General features: G+C 32.0%; 2 protein-coding genes across 12 annotated transcripts in view; one reads left to right on the plus strand and one right to left on the minus strand.

Moving 5' to 3' along the window:
- LOC145276975 (histone-lysine N-methyltransferase SETMAR-like) lies at positions 1-6,574 on the plus strand. The gene is made up of 2 exons (XM_080128538.1): positions 1-1,990; positions 5,213-6,574. Exons 1-2 carry the CDS (start codon positions 1,612-1,614, stop codon positions 5,422-5,424), a joined length of 591 nt encoding a protein of 196 aa, XP_079984664.1. The 5' UTR covers positions 1-1,611; the 3' UTR covers positions 5,425-6,574.
- LOC145276974 (serine/threonine-protein kinase tricornered-like) overlaps positions 1-17,681 on the minus strand; it is a 582,645-nt gene that overhangs the window by 270,583 nt on the left and 294,381 nt on the right. The gene's annotated exons all lie outside the window — the stretch shown is intronic.

Genomic DNA, 17,681 nt, shown 5'->3' on the forward strand with positions numbered 1-17,681 from the left:
AACTTTTGAACAAGTTTGAAGTTGATCTGGTACATGTTTTTTCTCCTGATCTTGCTGTTTGAAAAGTCTGTCAGATTAAATTTTGCCAAAGTTTCATGCAGCTCTTGTATTGCCTCTATCCAGCAACTAGCTCAATCTCTACATGTTAAAATGTATCGATATCGACTGATGTAAGGATTGTTAGAGCATTTTGTAGGTGGTAGTGGTCTTACTATATCAATATGTACGGTGTGAAATCTTGATGGCATTGCCAATGTTTGTCCAGGTGATTTAGTACGTCTATATTTTTGCTTGTTGGCAAGATGCGCATGATGAACCCAATTCCTTGATCGTTTCGTGGCCAGTAAAATCTAGCCTTAACCATTTGGATGGATGCTTTTATTCCAGGATGTAATACAGAATGTAAATTATCAAAGATAGATTTGCGCAGTACGAATGGTACAAAAGGGTTTTAGGTATGACTTTGCTGTATTGCACAATATATATTGATCTTTTCCAGATAATGTGAATTTCTTTAATTTTGGAAAGGACTGTACTCAGAGTTTGATTTTTGTGCATCTGCCAGTGCTGGTAGATCGTACATATATCTATGCAGCAAATGTTGGTCGAGACGGACAATCTGCAACCACATTTTGGCTACCTATCACATGGGTTATGTCTGAAATTACTTCGATAATAATTGCTGATTGTTTTTGCTGTCTGTCTGACTTGGCAGGTTTTAGACTGTGAAATGCATCACATATTGGTTTGTGGTCCATCAGAAGTAATACTTAACGACCTTCTATAAGATAGTAAAGTGTAATACAGACAAGTATACGGCCAACAGCTCACGATCAAATATGGAATATCTCGTCTGCGTTGCAGTTAGTTTCTTTGAAAAGAATTCTATTGGTATTGGATTTCCATTTATAACCTGATGCAAGGCATCACCTACTGCATATTTACTACTGTCTGTGACCAGTTGATATTGTGTAAAATCTGGTTGGGGATAGGATAATTCCATTAGTTCATCAAGTACCAAGGATTTTGCTTCCATACGAGGGGCATGCAATAAGTAATGCCCCTGACCCACTTTCAGTTGTCTGATCTAGCTGAAACTTTGCATGTGCAATGATTTATATCTCTACGGGTTATGTAGCAAATTACAGCTCTGAACTAATTGTGGTTTCTGTTTTACAGGTGTTTGAACTGAGTCAGGTGTGAAATGGAGCCTGTTGAATGTCGAGCAGTGATCCGGTTTTTGTATTTGAAAGGACGCACACCACAGACTTTTGATGAAATGAAAGAAACTTATGGTGATAATGCCCCATCATATGACCTTGTGAAACGCTGGCATCGTGAATTCAAACATGGCTGGAAGTCTGTGAAAACAGCTCCCAGACCTGGTCGCCCCCTTCTGCCATTGATGAGGCATCTGTCCGTCAAATTGAGGCTGTCATTTTGGAAGCTCAGGGCATTACTATTCGGCAAATAGTCCAAGATGTCAAGATTAGTACAGGGTCTGTGGAAACTATCATTCATGACCATTTACATATGCATAAGGTATCTGTCAGATGGATACCCAGGTTTCTCACACCATTCCAGAAGTGAGAACGCGTCGAGTGCTCGAGGATGAATTTGGAGATGTGCAAAGATGAGTCAAAGTTTTTCAAAAGACTGATTACACAGGATGAAACCTGGGTCCATCACTATCATTCAGAGAACAAAGCCCAGTCAATGCAGTGGAAGCACTTGGATTCACCACCTCCAAAGAAGGCAAGGGTGCAGCCCTCCACTAGCAAGGTCATGCTCAGTCTTCTGGAACCAGGACGGAGTAGTGATGACAGATTTCCTGGCAAAGGGTACCACAATTACAGAAGCCTATTAGGCTTCACTTTTGAAGAAATTAAGGGAAGCTATCAAAATCAAGATGCGGGGCAAAATCAGCAAAGGTACCCTCCTCCTGTAGGACAACGTTCCGGTCCACAACTTGCATGTCGCCAGATCAGAAGTAGTAATACACACGGACTAAAAAACGCTTTGGATAATCACAGATTTCAAGGTAGTTCTACTAAAATAGCCATATTTTTTAAACCAAAGCACTTCAAGTCTTCAAATTACTACTGTTTTGTTCGGAAATGAATATACTTTCAAATGAATTAATAAATATGAATGTACATTATATATTTTAAGAGTTTTGAGCAAATAAAGTGATAAAAATGTGAACGTCATAAAATGGCGTTTTCGGTAAGGTTTTGTAATGACCCCCCCTGTTTTCTAAAGGTCCGTACCGTGATTGTATGAAGAATTTCGTCATGAAATTTGGGAATCAATAAGAAGAGGTGTTAATCTTAATACTGTCAAGTGTCCGAAATATTTTTGACCATTTCTTTTTTTGTCGTGTTAAAAATAAGACTTTAATATGCCGAGTATCGAACATTTTGAAAAAAAAATTCTTCGGACACCCAGTAGTAAGTAAATCAATCTTTTTACTATCTTTATCAATTAAAAGTATTATTTTATGTTGAGTAGGACCGCGGTAATTGATAATTTAAAAGGACCCACCCGAAAAAAAAAATTGTTTCTATTTCGAGAATTTGGTCAAATGAAGTTAATATTACTAGAAGCAGCAGCAGCTACAGCCTGTAGAATCAGCCATAGCACAGTTGTATAAACAAACACGCGTTCTTTAATTTTTATTCAAGAACGAATTAAGAAAAACAAAATGAAACATAATGAAAATAATTAAGAAAAACAAAATGAAACAAAATGAAAACATAATGAAATATGAATATAAATGTTCTTATGTTTAATTAGAGCTATTTTGTTATCAGAATAACATTAGTTTAGAACTATTCGGTTTTCAGAATGTATAACAACAATCCCAACCAATTCGGCATTATGAATCTGTTGCAATTTCTCACATTTTTTCGTCAAATTTAAAAACATGGTTAAAAAAAACAAAATAAACTTTTGTAGATATATAGCTTGCATGCACTTTTATTCTTTAAATTAGTTTTGAACAGCGAACTAAAACAATGTTTTACTGCGAACAGCCACAAATGTTTTTTTTTCAAAATCAAAATAAGTATCAAAATCTCGTTTACACATAGATTCAAAAAAGTTGTCAAAAAAACAAATATATAACAAATAAATGTTATCAAAGGCAAGATAAGTTACTTTTCTACCTAACTGGATAATTTTCTAGTGTTTTTATTTAATGTAACATGTTTATTCAGCTCGAAAAACGTACAGTGTTTACCGATGTAATGTATTGGAAAATTAAAAATGGCGCCCGGCTCGACTCTCTTTGACACGGTAAGTTTGAGAAAAGGAGTTAAAAATTAAAAAAAAAAAAACTATACAAAATACTGTTAAAAACTCACCGAATATATGTCAGCCTATGTCACAGTAACATATATTGAGCGAGTTTCTAGCAGTATTTTGTCTACTTTTTTATTTTTAACTCTTTTCCCCAAACTTACCGTTTCAAGAGAGTCGGGCGGCGGGCGCCATTTAAAATTTTCCAAAACATCGTTAAACACTGTTTTCAAGCTGAATAAACATGTTACATTAAATAAAAACACTAAAAAATTATCCAGTTAGGTAGAAAAGTAACTTGCTTTTGATAACATTTATTTGTTATATATTTGTTTTTTTGACAACTTTTTTGAATCTATGTGTATAGTAATACAAACCCTCAAAATCTATATCAATATTCTTGAAATTTTAAAAGCAGTTAGAAAACACATCAAACTACAATTAGGAAGCTTTTTATTTCGTTAATTTTTTTTTCTACTTATTAAGCGAAAGATATTTTTACAACCTGCTCCAGCGTAGTATAAACGGCCTATGGAATTAACACCTTTAACCTCGAAAATAGAAATCAACAAATTTATGGAATTTTCTTTGAAATTTCGCAACGCAGTTTCTTATTAAATTAAAACTAAATATATAATATAAAGCCAATAATTATGAACCGCTAACAGTAAATATGAGTGATGAACGCTCTCTTTGAAAAAAAGCTCTCTTAACTTTACCTCTAATCCAAATTATGTGTGGCAAGTCTCCTCCTAAAACACTCTTTAACCCTAACAATAACACTAAGTTCGAGTGGCAAGCCCCCCTCCCCCTCCAACAAAATACCTCTGTAAGCCACATACAAGCATCTAAAACAAACAAACAAAAAATAGATCCTTCCTTAAAGAAAATACACATAAAAATAAATTGGTTAACTGTTCTAAAATGCTAGAATGGCCAGGAAATGGTGAATTATTTTACATTAAATTGTTGTGAAACTAACCGCTCCCCCCTCTAATATTGTTTTTGTTAGCTTTGTCTCTGTCAAGTTTTCAGTATGTTCACACATAATTTTCCTTAGCCCTACAATTAATTCAAAGTCCGAATGGCAACCCTCCACATATTCTCATTGCATAGAAACCCTCTTAAAACTACACATAATCATCTTTAAAAAAAAAAAAAAAAAAGCATGCATATTTTCCCATAGAAAAAAACCCCAGTTAACTGCCCTAAAATGCTAGAATGATCTGTAATAGGAAATTATTTTACATTCAATTCTAAAATAATTTGTTTATCTTTCATTAAAGTTTTTCATGGCATTTTATACATAATTTCCTAAAAAGTTAGAATCACATTTTGGAGGGGTGGTCAGAAGGAGTTGAGTGGGGTTAAACAAAAGGTGTTAATCTACAATAATACCAAAGAAATATTGCAATATATTCATTTTTAAATGGTCTTATGTTTAGATTTAAGTTTTTTGTACATAAAGCACATTACAATTCAACTTTGAGTTCTCCAACTTCTTTTCTGTTTATGGATACATGGCATTTTTAAGGAATTGCTGCATATTTATGCACATTTACTGCAGATTATTTGGAAACCATAAACTTTGGGAGATTTTCAGTTGCATATTCTGATTCCTTGTACAAAAATACACTTATACAGTAAATTTCATTTTTTAGTCTTGTGTTTTAACAAAGATATGACATTTTTACTGAAAAAGTAGTGTAAAAAATGTGACGAAACGCATATGGTCTTAAAGAGGGGAAAATATCCAAACGTGTGAGGCACAAAAATAGCCATAACTTCCTTAATTTTAATCAGATTTTAAAAATTTAAAAAGATTCTTTCTTAGCTCATCAAGCTCTTTCTATGCATACCAATATTGAAATATTTCAAGCTATTTCAATTTTTTCATGTGTATTGCTATCAGAAGCACGGGCATGTGGTTATGAAATCCTTCCCCATCCTCACTACTCTCCTGACCTTACACCCTCTGACTTTCACGTCTTCCCAGCCATGAAGTTGTTTTTGAAAGGAAAGCGTTTCCCAGATGATGCAGCCTTGATTTCTGAAGTCACGTTGTGGTTGGAGGACCACCCTGGGGTGTTCTACAAAAACGGTCTCCAGAGCTGCATCAAATGATGGGAGAAATGCATAACTCTGGGTGGTTCCTATGTAGAGAAAGACTAATAACTGTGCCAAGTTTCATTGCTCTACTGCTATGGGAAGTTGGTCAGGGGCATAACTTATTGCACGCCCCTCGTATTATTCAAAGTAATCGATCCTTTAGGTGTTAACTTCATTCTTTCAGATAAGGGTAAAACTAACTCCGTAAATCCCGAAATTAATTTTCTGTAGAATCCTACCATACCAAGAAATATGCGTAGGCTTTTTGCATCTTTAGGATTTGGGAAGGATTCTATTTCTTTTACTTTATTAGTAGTTGGTGTGATTCCCTTTGAATTAATCCTAAAGCCCAAGAAATCTAGTGATGTTATATCAAAAATAGATTTGGATGTTGATACTTTAAGTTGTTTACTTGTAAGATTCTAAAAACTGTCTCTCTTTCTTGTGAGAATGTTCGTCCTTGCTGAAAATTAAAATATCTATGTATAAAAACAGTCTATATCTCTAAAAATTATGTCCATACATCTTTGAAATGTCGCTGCTGAGCATTTTTAATCTAAAAGGCATAAATTCATAATGGAAAAGCCTCATTGGAGAAATAATGGCTGTTTTCGGAATATCATTCGGGTGCATTTTGATTTGGTGGTATGTCAAAATAAAATCTATTTTAGAAAACTTGCTTATTTGCGAGTTTCATGGTAAACGAAACTAAGTTGAATATGGGGTACCTATCACATTTGATTATGTTATTTAATGCATGGTAATCACCACAGCAGCAGTATCCTTCACTTTACCTAGGAACAAGATGTAGTGGGCTCGACCATTCGCTATCTTATGAGGTTATCACACCTTCATTTAGAAGCTTCTTGAATTCTTTCTGGTAGCAGTTAAGGAACTGTAAATGGTTTTATTTCTATAGCCAATTGTTAAACCAAATTTGTTTAAGAAATAAAATCCAAAGAATGGATTGATGATATCAGCGATCACGAACATCCAAGAGACGGATCTTACTCTTGGTATTCCAATTTCCAAGTTTGCTTGTCCATGGCATTTTATCTTCTCTCTATTGGCAGTAGAAAGGGACACTGGTGTTGGGTTTAGTGTGATACCGTTTATCATTGATGCTGGTATTATTGAAATACTTGCACAGGTATCCACTGTAAACTTTGATATGGTTGTCCCTAATCGTGCTGTGATTTGTAGTAGTGGCGAACTCATGAGGACAAACATGGTTTGCACAGTTTTGTTTTCAAGTCGCTTGGTGTAGGTGGCCAAGAGTTGGGTAGCATTTCTATATTCTTTTTCTTAGGCCATTTGCACCTCGGTTTGCATGTTACCTGGTCATTGAAGTAGATATGTGCCCTACACACTTTAGTTTTCTGTTCCAGGAAATATGGTTTTATTTCTACTGGAAAAGATGTGATGTCCTTATTCCATTTCTTTTTTTTTTTTTTAATTTTTTTTTACAGTTTGCTGAGCGATAAATGTTTTGTTTCTTTTACTCATCAAAGGCATACATTCGTCTACCAGTTTTTCTAGTTGTCTAGGAGTTAGCTCTTTTTGTGAGGCAATAACTGGAGAGATTGCTGTTGGCAGAGCTTGAAGAAATTTGTGTAACACATTTTCTTCTCCAATACCTATTTGCTTTGCTATCGACAGCATCTCTTATAAACATGACGATGGCCAACCTGTTATTGTGGACATTAACTTATTGAGCAATTCTGGTTTTGTCCGTTCGTGTGCCTTGATTAGTGCACATTTTATCTCATAGCTTTTTGACTCAAGCACCTATATCGATATTTTTGCAACCACCAGAGGTAATTTTACCGTAAAGACTTTTGTAGATGAGGCTGTTATATTGTACATATGGATTTGCACTTTCACAATGAAAAAGCAGCCATTCACTGCCGTTTCCATGAATTCTGGTGTATTAATGTTTATTTGTTAGAGGCAAGATTTTTCCATTTATTTTTTATTTTGCTGTCAAGAAAAGGTAAGGATTTTGCTGCGTTTTAAGGATTTTTTCTCAATTAGATCTTTGTAAAGGATTTTCTTTGCTGTTGTTTCTTAAAAGGATTTTATTTTGAAGGGTCGGTCTACTTTTTTTACTGTAGAAATATATAATTTCGTAAACGGAATGTTTTGTTCAGGGAAGGTTGCTTTTAGTTAACTAAATTTGATGTTTTATTTATTTTTTTTGTATTTTTTTTTGTAATTTTTGTGTTTGGGAAGTTACTTTTTGTAGAAAAATATTTTGCAGTAGTTTTTTTTTTTTTTTTTTTTTTTTTTTTAGAAAACTTATCGCGGCTTTTACTTGAAAAAGCAGGTAAACCTTGTTGACATTTATCACACGTGTATTATTTTGTCAGGATATTTCAGTTCATTAGGTCTTCAGTATCATGGCGCTAAAATTCATTTCCTTGTTTGCTTGTCTCCAATGAAAAAAGAAAATCAGATTTCGTTTGATGTTGGTCGAGATCACCATCGTTACATTTTTTACTACTATTTCAAGGAAGTATGAATAATTAACATAAAGTTGTCCTTTTAATTATTTTATTGTAAACGTTTGTCTACAAAAATTCTTTTTTTTTTCTGGGACAGCATCCTACACGTGCGTCTGTTTCCATCTTGTTTAGAGAACGAGAAAGAAATAAAGCTAGGAATTTTTTATTTGGATATGAAAATATCTTTTCATATTTTGTATCATAAAATACATCCTGTTTTATTTCTGTGGCCGTTACATATATTTGGCTTTACTTAACGATCCCAACTTATTGGAATCTGTCAGCAAAAATGCTATAAAAGTGTATGTGGTATATCAAAGTCATAATTTTTATACATAAGTAGTGGGGTAAAAGTATTTTTATACTGAAAATTGGTTGCACATATTTATACATTAAAAACAAATTTTCGATATACTTTCCTCAATAATCACAATAATTGATATAATTGAGATTCAGAAAAAGAATGCTAATATATATCCTAGTTCAAATAAATTAGGTCAACTGTTACTTCCAAACAAGTTAAAAAAAATAAAAAAAAAAGATTAATTTCATTTTTTGGTCCATCTGCCACGATATGCAAGATTAATAGTGAAATAAATTCTTATTAATTTCTCTATACTTCACACTAAAACCAACGCTTTAATCTACTAGAACACATAGACGACATCAGATGCATATTATTAGAAACTAACTTTAATTCTTTGAATATCCATGGAATACAAGAAATGAAATGCATCTGCTAGTGTTTGTATTCATGTGAGGTAAGGGTGAATAAAAGGAGGGAGGGGGTATTCAAATCAAACAAGTACACACGAGTTGAAATCTAAATCGAGTCTATGGCGAGTCTACCTCTGCTTTATTTTCATGGCAGGTACTCGATTGAGCATTAATCTAGTTTCCCACCCCTGCCATAAAACATTCACAACAAACACTCGTCTAGCTACAACCACTATCAACAATTTTCTTTACTGTGTTTAAAATCAAACAAACAAAAATTCCATGAGCAAAAGTTACTTTCCTAGAATTAGTCTTCTGTAGAACACAACACCACGAGTCTGCTTCCTAAACAACTACAACATGGTCGTTTTTAAGTCTAATGTAACTATTTTTGTGGAAACGCTCTCTTAAATAATCAAATCCTACCCAATTTCCACCATTACTGATCATCACAGATAATCCTCGAGTGGCATCTGGGTTTTGATAAACGTTAACTTCTTAGAAAAAAAAATCAAACCTTAACAAGTACAATTAAATTTATTTTCTCTTAAAACCACAAAGTTTGCTTTGGTAATGCTAGTGTTTGTATTCATGTGAGGTAAGGGTGAATAAAAGGAGGGAGGGGGTATTCAAATCAAACAAGTTCAACAGAAACTATAAATAAGCATTCAAGGTTTTGAAAAGATTAACTTAATAGGAAAATGTTCAACTAGAAACATCTTCACATCTACACTATTAAGAGATGAATACATTTTATTGACTTGTTTTTTCTTAATGAAATAAATTTAAAAAAACAACATGAGCCAGCAGTGATCATTTAGTTTAGAAAAATACTTCATCTTTGTGTAATATATAAAAGAACAAATTCAAGAAAGCATTTTTTTTTTTTTTTTTTTACCACATTGCAAATTGCATATCATAACAAGGGTTGCAGAATCAGTAGGAATAAGGTTTGACTATTGAAATACGCACAATTCCTAAGCAACTTAATTATTAAAACCATGAAACTCCTCTGTAATCTATTATTATATAAAAAGGAACATTGTGTGTGAATTCGTTCCCTATGGAATCGAAATTGACCGTGCTGATTTTTATAAAGTTTCACACAAATGTACTTTATGTACCTGGCAGTGTTCTTAGATAGGTTTTGCATTAGAATGTCTTCAATAGCTATCGGTAATCAAAATAATCCGATGAAAGGAACATGCGATTTTGACCAAAATTAACACCTTACACCGCCTAACATCACAAGTGCATTTGAGAAGTTTTATTACCACACAAGCTGAAAGGCCTGACATAAAATCAACAGTAGGTTCTTTGATATGACATTGACATGCTCGAAATGAATGTTTCTGTTTAAAGCACAATCACACCATGATACTTGACTTTCATTTTAAACTTAAATGCAAGCTGTTATCACCGCACAAACAGTAAGGTCAGGCATATAAGAGTAACAGTAAGTTCTTTGATATGACAGGGATGCGTTCGAAATGAAGGCTTCTGTTTAGAACACAAAGCATAATCCCTGACATTTGCATTTTAAGCCTTAATTCAAGCCATTATATAGAAAAAAATAATTTATAAAATCAATAATAGCTTCTCTATGGTGCAATGTAGACTACAATGTATTGTGGACTAAGTTACTGCGGTTAGGCATATGAAGATTCCTCCTGGTGCACCACGATGGGTCCCTTACTAGAGCAGGTAATCAATCGATTTGATTGAAAAAAAAAAAAAAAAAAAAAAAAAAATCGGTGATTTCACCGATTTCCATGATAATAAAAAATATGGGTGTATAAAACATTCGTTGATCATTCAATCCCGGGCAACGTTGGGTCTCTCTGCTAGTATTTACAATACATGTATTAGTAAATAAAAGTAGAGGTAAACAGTAATAATCATTAGGAAATAATATTCATTAGGCACCGCCAAAACTGGGGAGGCAGGTCAGTACTTTTTGACGGACCGTCTTTTTAAAAATCTACCAAAAATCAGATAATTATCCGATCAATACGAAATTTTCAGCGATTATTAAGAGAAGAATGAACTTTATAACAGTGTACTTATTTTTCATAAACGATATTTATATATATATATATATTTTTTGCTTACAAAACCCCCCCTTGTTTTGAAGTGGGAACAAATATGCTTAAAATAATCATCTGAAACTGAACACTACATATTGTGTTGTTGTAAGGGACAGAATTATAGATTTAAAAAAAAAAAAAAAAAAAATTGTTTGCATACCTTATTTTGACGTCTGAATATCAGAACTTCGATTGTGTTTAATTATCCCGCTTTTGAGTTTTGAAGTGTGAAATTCGGTGAATATGTTAAGTAAAATAATTAATTTTAAGTTAAGCAAAACAAAAAAAAATTTTAATATTTATAGCCATTTTAAAATCTTTGATAAATAAATTAACAATTTTTTTTAGCGAGCCGAATACTGCATGACCATTATTAAACAGGGCATGCTTTGAAGAAGCGATACAAAAAAAAAAAAAAATCGATAAATATTGTGCCCTTTGTGTTAAAAATAGCATAATCTTTTTCGATCCCGTTTGAAAACGTTTGCCGCCTTTCGACTACGGTGGACCAAACGCGCTGAAATAATTTTTTTTTTATTCTGCTTTAAATTGCCCCCCCCCCCATTTTGGGGAGCCTGGCCCCCACACACACATTAAAAACCAAACTCATACAAATGGTCACCCATCTGGTACTGGCCAGCCTCAGCTTAATAATACATTGAAATTTTCGTCACTGAAAAATAAGTTTTTTTGGGCCTGTTTGGTCTTCCCTAGTTTGCTTCTAATCAAACGCAAACAGTGTCGATCTAGAGTCTAGATTGACGCGAAATAACTTGTTACCTATATGAATAAGTGGAATTATTTGAAAACCAGGTACTTATATTATAATATTTTTGCATATTCTCTTAGAAAATCATCCTAAATCTTAGTTAGACAATAAATAAATAAATTTCAAAAACCTTTTTTTTTTTTTAAATATTTATGTACGTTTTTTGTGCAAGACAAAAAATGTCAATTGTTAACTTTTTGGGAAAATTTAACATTTAAAATTTAATTAAAAATAGTAGAAAAAGTTTTACATTATTCTGTTTTCTATATGATAAAATTCAGGGTTTTATCTTTCTGGGAAAAAAAAGTTACTCAGAAATAATGGATTTTAATAAATGTAATTTCGTTTTAAAAAACAACAACAACTTGATTTTGCGGCCATTTTTGGCGGTGCCTAATATTCATGATTTACAAAATACAGCAATCATTGACTTTCCTGATGCTTAATACATTTCAGCTGATGGGTAACATTTAAATAAGGTAACACTTTTTTTTAAGTGTATTCAACTGATAAAGTATGGACACAAACCTTTGTGACATACGAAAAGAATATTGAATTTCAAGTGAAACAAATGGTACCTACATAACTGTCTGGTCTCAAATAGTAACATATCCAAAAATTATTAAAAACGATCAGGTAGAAAAAATAATTATTAATGAAAAAAGAAATTTGTCTAAGGAAGCGAAATCACTAGATTATGCTTACTAAACCAGGGATAAGTTGACAGGGGAGATAATTAAGTTCTGTTGCTTACGTCATATGACAAACGTAATTCAAAATTATCCCCCCACCACCATCTAAACGTTATCAAAAGAATTTTCATGAATAATTATTTTTCTCCCTCATCATTTTTGTAATTTTTGTATATGTTACTATTTGAGACCTGACAATTACGTAGTACCATTTGTATTTACTTGAAATTCAACATTTTTGTTTGAATAATATAGAAGAGCCACCTTTGCAAAGACATGTTAGATATCAACAAGTTTGATTAAAAAAGACCACTTATCGATCATTATATAATTCATGCATTTTTGTTATTTTAATGCCAGCATGAAAATTAATCAAAAAAGGTATATAAAAAAAGTAGGTGCTAATGCACTTATTAATCCGCACTATTTTTTAAATTGTGTTTTCAAGTTTAAAGTTTTACGATAACTGTTTTTATTAAATTGTAAGGTTAAAAAGCATAGCATAGGTACAAAACACCCTTCCTATGTTAAGAATGGCTTTCTAAATAATATTTCAGCACGGAGCAATAAGTTCACTAGTACCAAAAAGTAATTGATTTTCACATAGTACTTTCACTTCTGCCAAGAATCTAGTTTTACGTTGGAATTTAAAAAAAAAAAAAAAAGACGAATTAGATAAATTGATGAATAGGAAAAAAGTTGTCTATTTTGTTTTTGCTCGAATGAAGACAAACCGAAAATTCTACACGTGTACGTATATATGAGATAAAGAGAAAGTTTGTGTCCATATAGTGATGCTAAGTTAAACAGAGCTAAAAGAATAATGAAATACCAAGGTTTTATGTACAACAGAAAGAAAAAAAAAAAAAGGAATCTTAGGAAGATTTCTATTATTCCAGTAATCAAAGGAGCAACCGAACTTGCGAAAAAAAAAAAAAAAAAAAAAAAAATCAAAAACTACCTGGAAAATATATTTAGTGAACCAAGTGTTAGACAGATATGAGCAATTGCACTAAAAGGAACGATTAGAATCTAGAAAAGATCTCGCAGTTGGAATATGAGATAGCGGGTGAATGTCTGGCATTCGGTAGGATGCCCCATCTCCAGCTAGAACAAAATGTAATGAAAATTGAAAAGTGGGTGAGTGTGTGTGTGTGTGTGTGTGTGTGAGTGTGTGCGTGCGTGCGTGATGAACTCACTATTGAATAAAAATTTTAGCTCTAAGAACAGCATCCATTAAACGTATGTCGATAGATAAGAAAATAAACAAAATAGATTAGACAAAAAAAAAAAACACCTCCCGTTTGAACTGCGCCTTCAAAAGCAATGGCCGTTGTAAGACACTTCAATATTAGTCTGACACTAAACAAAAAAGAAAAAAGAAAGAAAATATATACTATAAAGTTATCTTACCTAACTAACCAGTTGTTTGCTGTTTTTTTCTATCTGCCTTGACTCTTGATACAAAAACTATTTACTACTAAAATCCCAAAATGAACATACTAAATTACAAACGATATCAACATTGAAATAGTCAATTCATCAACACTATAAACATCGGTTTTAACAAATATCTGAATCTATACTACTTGAAAGAAAAGTATTAAAAAGAATTAAAAATAAAATAAAATTCAGAATGGGGTGAGGAAGAACGTGGTAGAAGCAGAAAGAATTTTTTTTTTTTTTTTTTTAATTCCAGTGTTGGAAAGAATCTACGGTTGACCTGATTAGCTAAAAACAAATATCCTATTATGATTCAAGGTGTCATGCATTCATATGATACTAACCAGTCATGCGTTACAAATGAATCTAGGTTAAATTGTAAACAAGCTTTCGTTTTTATTCTTTTAATTATGTAATGGCTATACAGAATTCACAATACTTTTGTATCCAAAACTTAAAATTTTAGACATCCCAAATTTTGGCCCAATCAGTAATTTTTTTTTCATTTTATGGTGTTACTATCCATAATATATAGATACAATGCTTGTTTTTTTTGTTTTTTTAAATATTAACACTTATTTTTATACCTACAGGCACTAGCGTTTCATACTTACACAACATTCAGTATAGGAAGTAATAATTACTACCAGTCAGATTCGAACCTAGTCACAGTTACCCTTGACTCCGTAAGCTAGCATTCTACATCAAAGCCACAGGTAATTAACATAAAACTTGAGGGAAATTAAGTGCTTATAAATGCTGAGTCAACTGACATAGTAAACAATCAAAGTATTCAATGACAAGTTAGAACGTATTTACACATTTTGGCTACTTTTCTGAATTCCCTAAAAAAGGTTCAACTTTAATTTCTTAAAAAGGACTTTATAACTATATTCTTTAAATAAATATTACTTTTATAGCTACAGACACAAATATTTCAGTCTTAGATAATCGTCAGTGTATGAAATGATAATTACTGTTGGTCAGGAGAGTCAAACCAAGTCACAAAGCCACCCGTGATTCTGTAGCCTAGCATTCTACCTCAAGGTCACCGGCAACTAAAAAAATGAGGGATAATATATATCATTAGTTAACATTCCAAAACTAAAAGATGTATTTATTTCACACGTATAGTGTTTTATTCATATATTTATGTAGTATGTCATGCATGTTTCATTGAATAGCGGAAGGTCAAACAACTCAGTTGTGTGTGTGTGTGTGTGTGTGTGTGTGTATAAAACTCTCAACATAGGCACATTTTTGTTATACTTCATTGTTGAGTTACAAAATATTCAAGTCTTGAAATTATTAAGTTCAATTTAATGATCCTTAAATTTTACAAAAAAGGTCAACTAAATGCAAGAAATTTCTTTTTGCATAACGCATTTCTTTAAAATCTCTATTTTAACATGCTAAAATTCGATAACAAAATCTACTGATGTGAAATATGTAAATTTGGCACCTTTTATCAACAGGTGCCCTGCAGGTTTTTAGTACATTACTAATAGCACCAAGTCATTCGAAATTTATAAAAATTAGGATGTGAAATTATGTATATTAAATACTTTGTTAATCTCACCAGGAAAAATTAATCTATTTTACAGGAAATCTTTTCTGTTAAAATACATTTTTTAAGCATTCAAAGAATATTCTCCCATTCTCAAAAGAATTATTTCATTGGATATATTTCTGTATCATTATTTTTCAATAAAAAAAAAATGAATATACTATCAATTATCACACAAGGAGGTAATGTTTTAACTATTGTTTATTTATTTGTTTGTTAGCAGGCTTATGCAAAAAAAATGACCAATAGATTTCAATACTCTTTCTATCAAAGCTGTATCTAAGCACAGGAAGGTCTATTAAATTGTGAATGTGATCTAGTTTACTGTATGAATCCAAGATTTATTTGAAAATTTGGTAAAATTTAATTTGGCAATGATGAAAGATTTTAAAAAAATATGTGAATTTGTGCTCCACTTCTTTGAAATAAAAACATTAGATAATATTACATATCAGTTCAAATTTCACCAAAACATTGTGATAATGGTAATAATGAATTATTACTTGTCTAGACCAAAGTATCAAACCAAAGTTACATTATGTTGGAAAATCACATGCATGACATATTAACCTTGTGTTAATAATATGGCAAAAACACTCATCCCATGACAGGCATCATATCCATCTTATAGCTTGTGTATTATGCCCACTATTATCTGCTGCATATAACATGAACTGACCGGTTGTAACAATGACAACATTTTGCTGGGTTACAGAAGTAACTCATTCAACTGTTTAAACTTCATATGAGTTCTTGAACCAAAGTGGTTATGCATTTCTATGGCTAAGCCAAATTATAAAGGAGCATTCGCCATATTTGGTCGAGTAGCTAAAACAATAACATGTTCCGTGAATACCTGCTTCTCTATAACCCCCCCCCCCCCCACGTGACAAATATATGAATAAAACAAGCAAAACATTCAGGAATAAATGCCAATGTTTTCGATAAAGTAAGTTCATCTGTGGAGTTACACAATTAGTTGAGTTATATAATTATTATTGAGATTGAGGTTATATTTTAATTCATTGTTTACCTGTCTTAATGTTGGCGATAGACTGCATCTTTGGTATGTAGATAATTTGCAGATAAGTATGCTAACACTGTATCATGCCACTCATCATTTCAGGATTTACATATTTTATTTATTTTTTATATACAGTGTTATTAAACGTTAATGTCTTCACGTGATAATAATCTTCATTTCTTGAAATAAGATTGATTTACCACAAAATAAGTTAATTTCCAGGGTCACAGCCTAGAATTAAATTTAAATATATATCGACTCACTATGATTTTATATCTGTCTTATTTTAGCGTTTTACTCTGGTTTTCTACAACTCTTATGAACACGTTGCTTTGCACATGTACAAAGACAATTTTCACATTTCTCATACTCTCTGCTGATGCTGTCAATTTCTTTTTGGTTAATTGTTACTGTATCTCCAACATTGATACTCCTGAAGAATCCAAATAAGAGAGAATGATGTTGGACTATTCCTCATGTTAGGCTAGCAGCTTAGAGAAGGTGGAATTTGCATGAAAATTATAGAAAAGAAAAAAAATTATACAAGTGGTAGTCATTTTGGGGGCAGATTCAAGTCTAAACAGTAACATTCAACAGCTTGCACTCATCTGGTACAAGTAAATGAAAAACTGTTTTTATTTTAGATATGGTGATAAGGGATACAACAGCGATATCTTTTCAGAAGTTTATCAGTCCATACAATGACATTTCATCGCCATGACGTAAACATTTCAAGAGTTCGCAATCACGACAGTATGTCATAGTAACTGTTTCTTAGGACGACAAGGACGCCATTCTTGATTTTCCGGAACAAGATAACTCTGTGAACAGGGAGTTGTTAACACTCTAGAACAGAGGTCAGCAGCCGTTTTGCTTTTGTAGACCTAATCACATATTAATGAGTTCAGAACTGTCCAAGGACAGATTTTACAAAATAAATCTATATGCCTTTAATTTCAACTTTAAATAAAAAAGCAATTATGAATCTACGAATTTTTATAAATGTAATTTTAAAAAGATTACAAAAATCTAATTAAATTACCATTAATTACATTTTTATCATAAAATATTACCAGCAGGATTGTTCGATTTAAATCAAACTAATTTATTAATTTAAAGGGAAAGTCGGTAAAACTAATTTATTGATTTAAATAAAACTAGTGAAACCTGTGGAAATTCCACAGGAGACTCATTCATATGTAATACATTGATGTTGGCATTCTGTAGATGTTCAGTGTAAATGGTGACGCTCTGATATTGTAGCTTTTTTTTTTTGTTAAAACTGCAAAAGTATTTTTATCTAAGCTAGCACAAATGCCCGGCAAAGCCTGGTCGTAACATACGCTTAAATATGATATTTTAATTCTTGCAGATTTCGTATATATTATTATAGAGTTAATGTTCTATCGATTTTTATATATTATAAAGTTGCGATTTCAAAAAAAAAAAAAAATATATATATATATATA

This window comes from Euprymna scolopes, chromosome 5, assembly GCF_053919585.1.
Source record: "Euprymna scolopes isolate OS-2025 chromosome 5, ASM5391958v1, whole genome shotgun sequence".
Lineage (NCBI taxonomy): Eukaryota > Metazoa > Mollusca > Cephalopoda > Sepiida > Sepiolidae > Euprymna > Euprymna scolopes.

Bases quoted from the DNA above. Each gene is read 5' to 3' on its own strand.
- LOC145276975 (XM_080128538.1), top strand. From the start codon at position 1,612: ATGAATTTGGAGATGTGCAAAGATGAGTCAAAGTTTTTCAAAAGACTG. The intron at 1,991-5,212 runs GTAGTAATACAC...TATTGCTATCAG, and splicing joins TGCATGTCGCCAGATCAGAA to AAGCACGGGCATGTGGTTAT.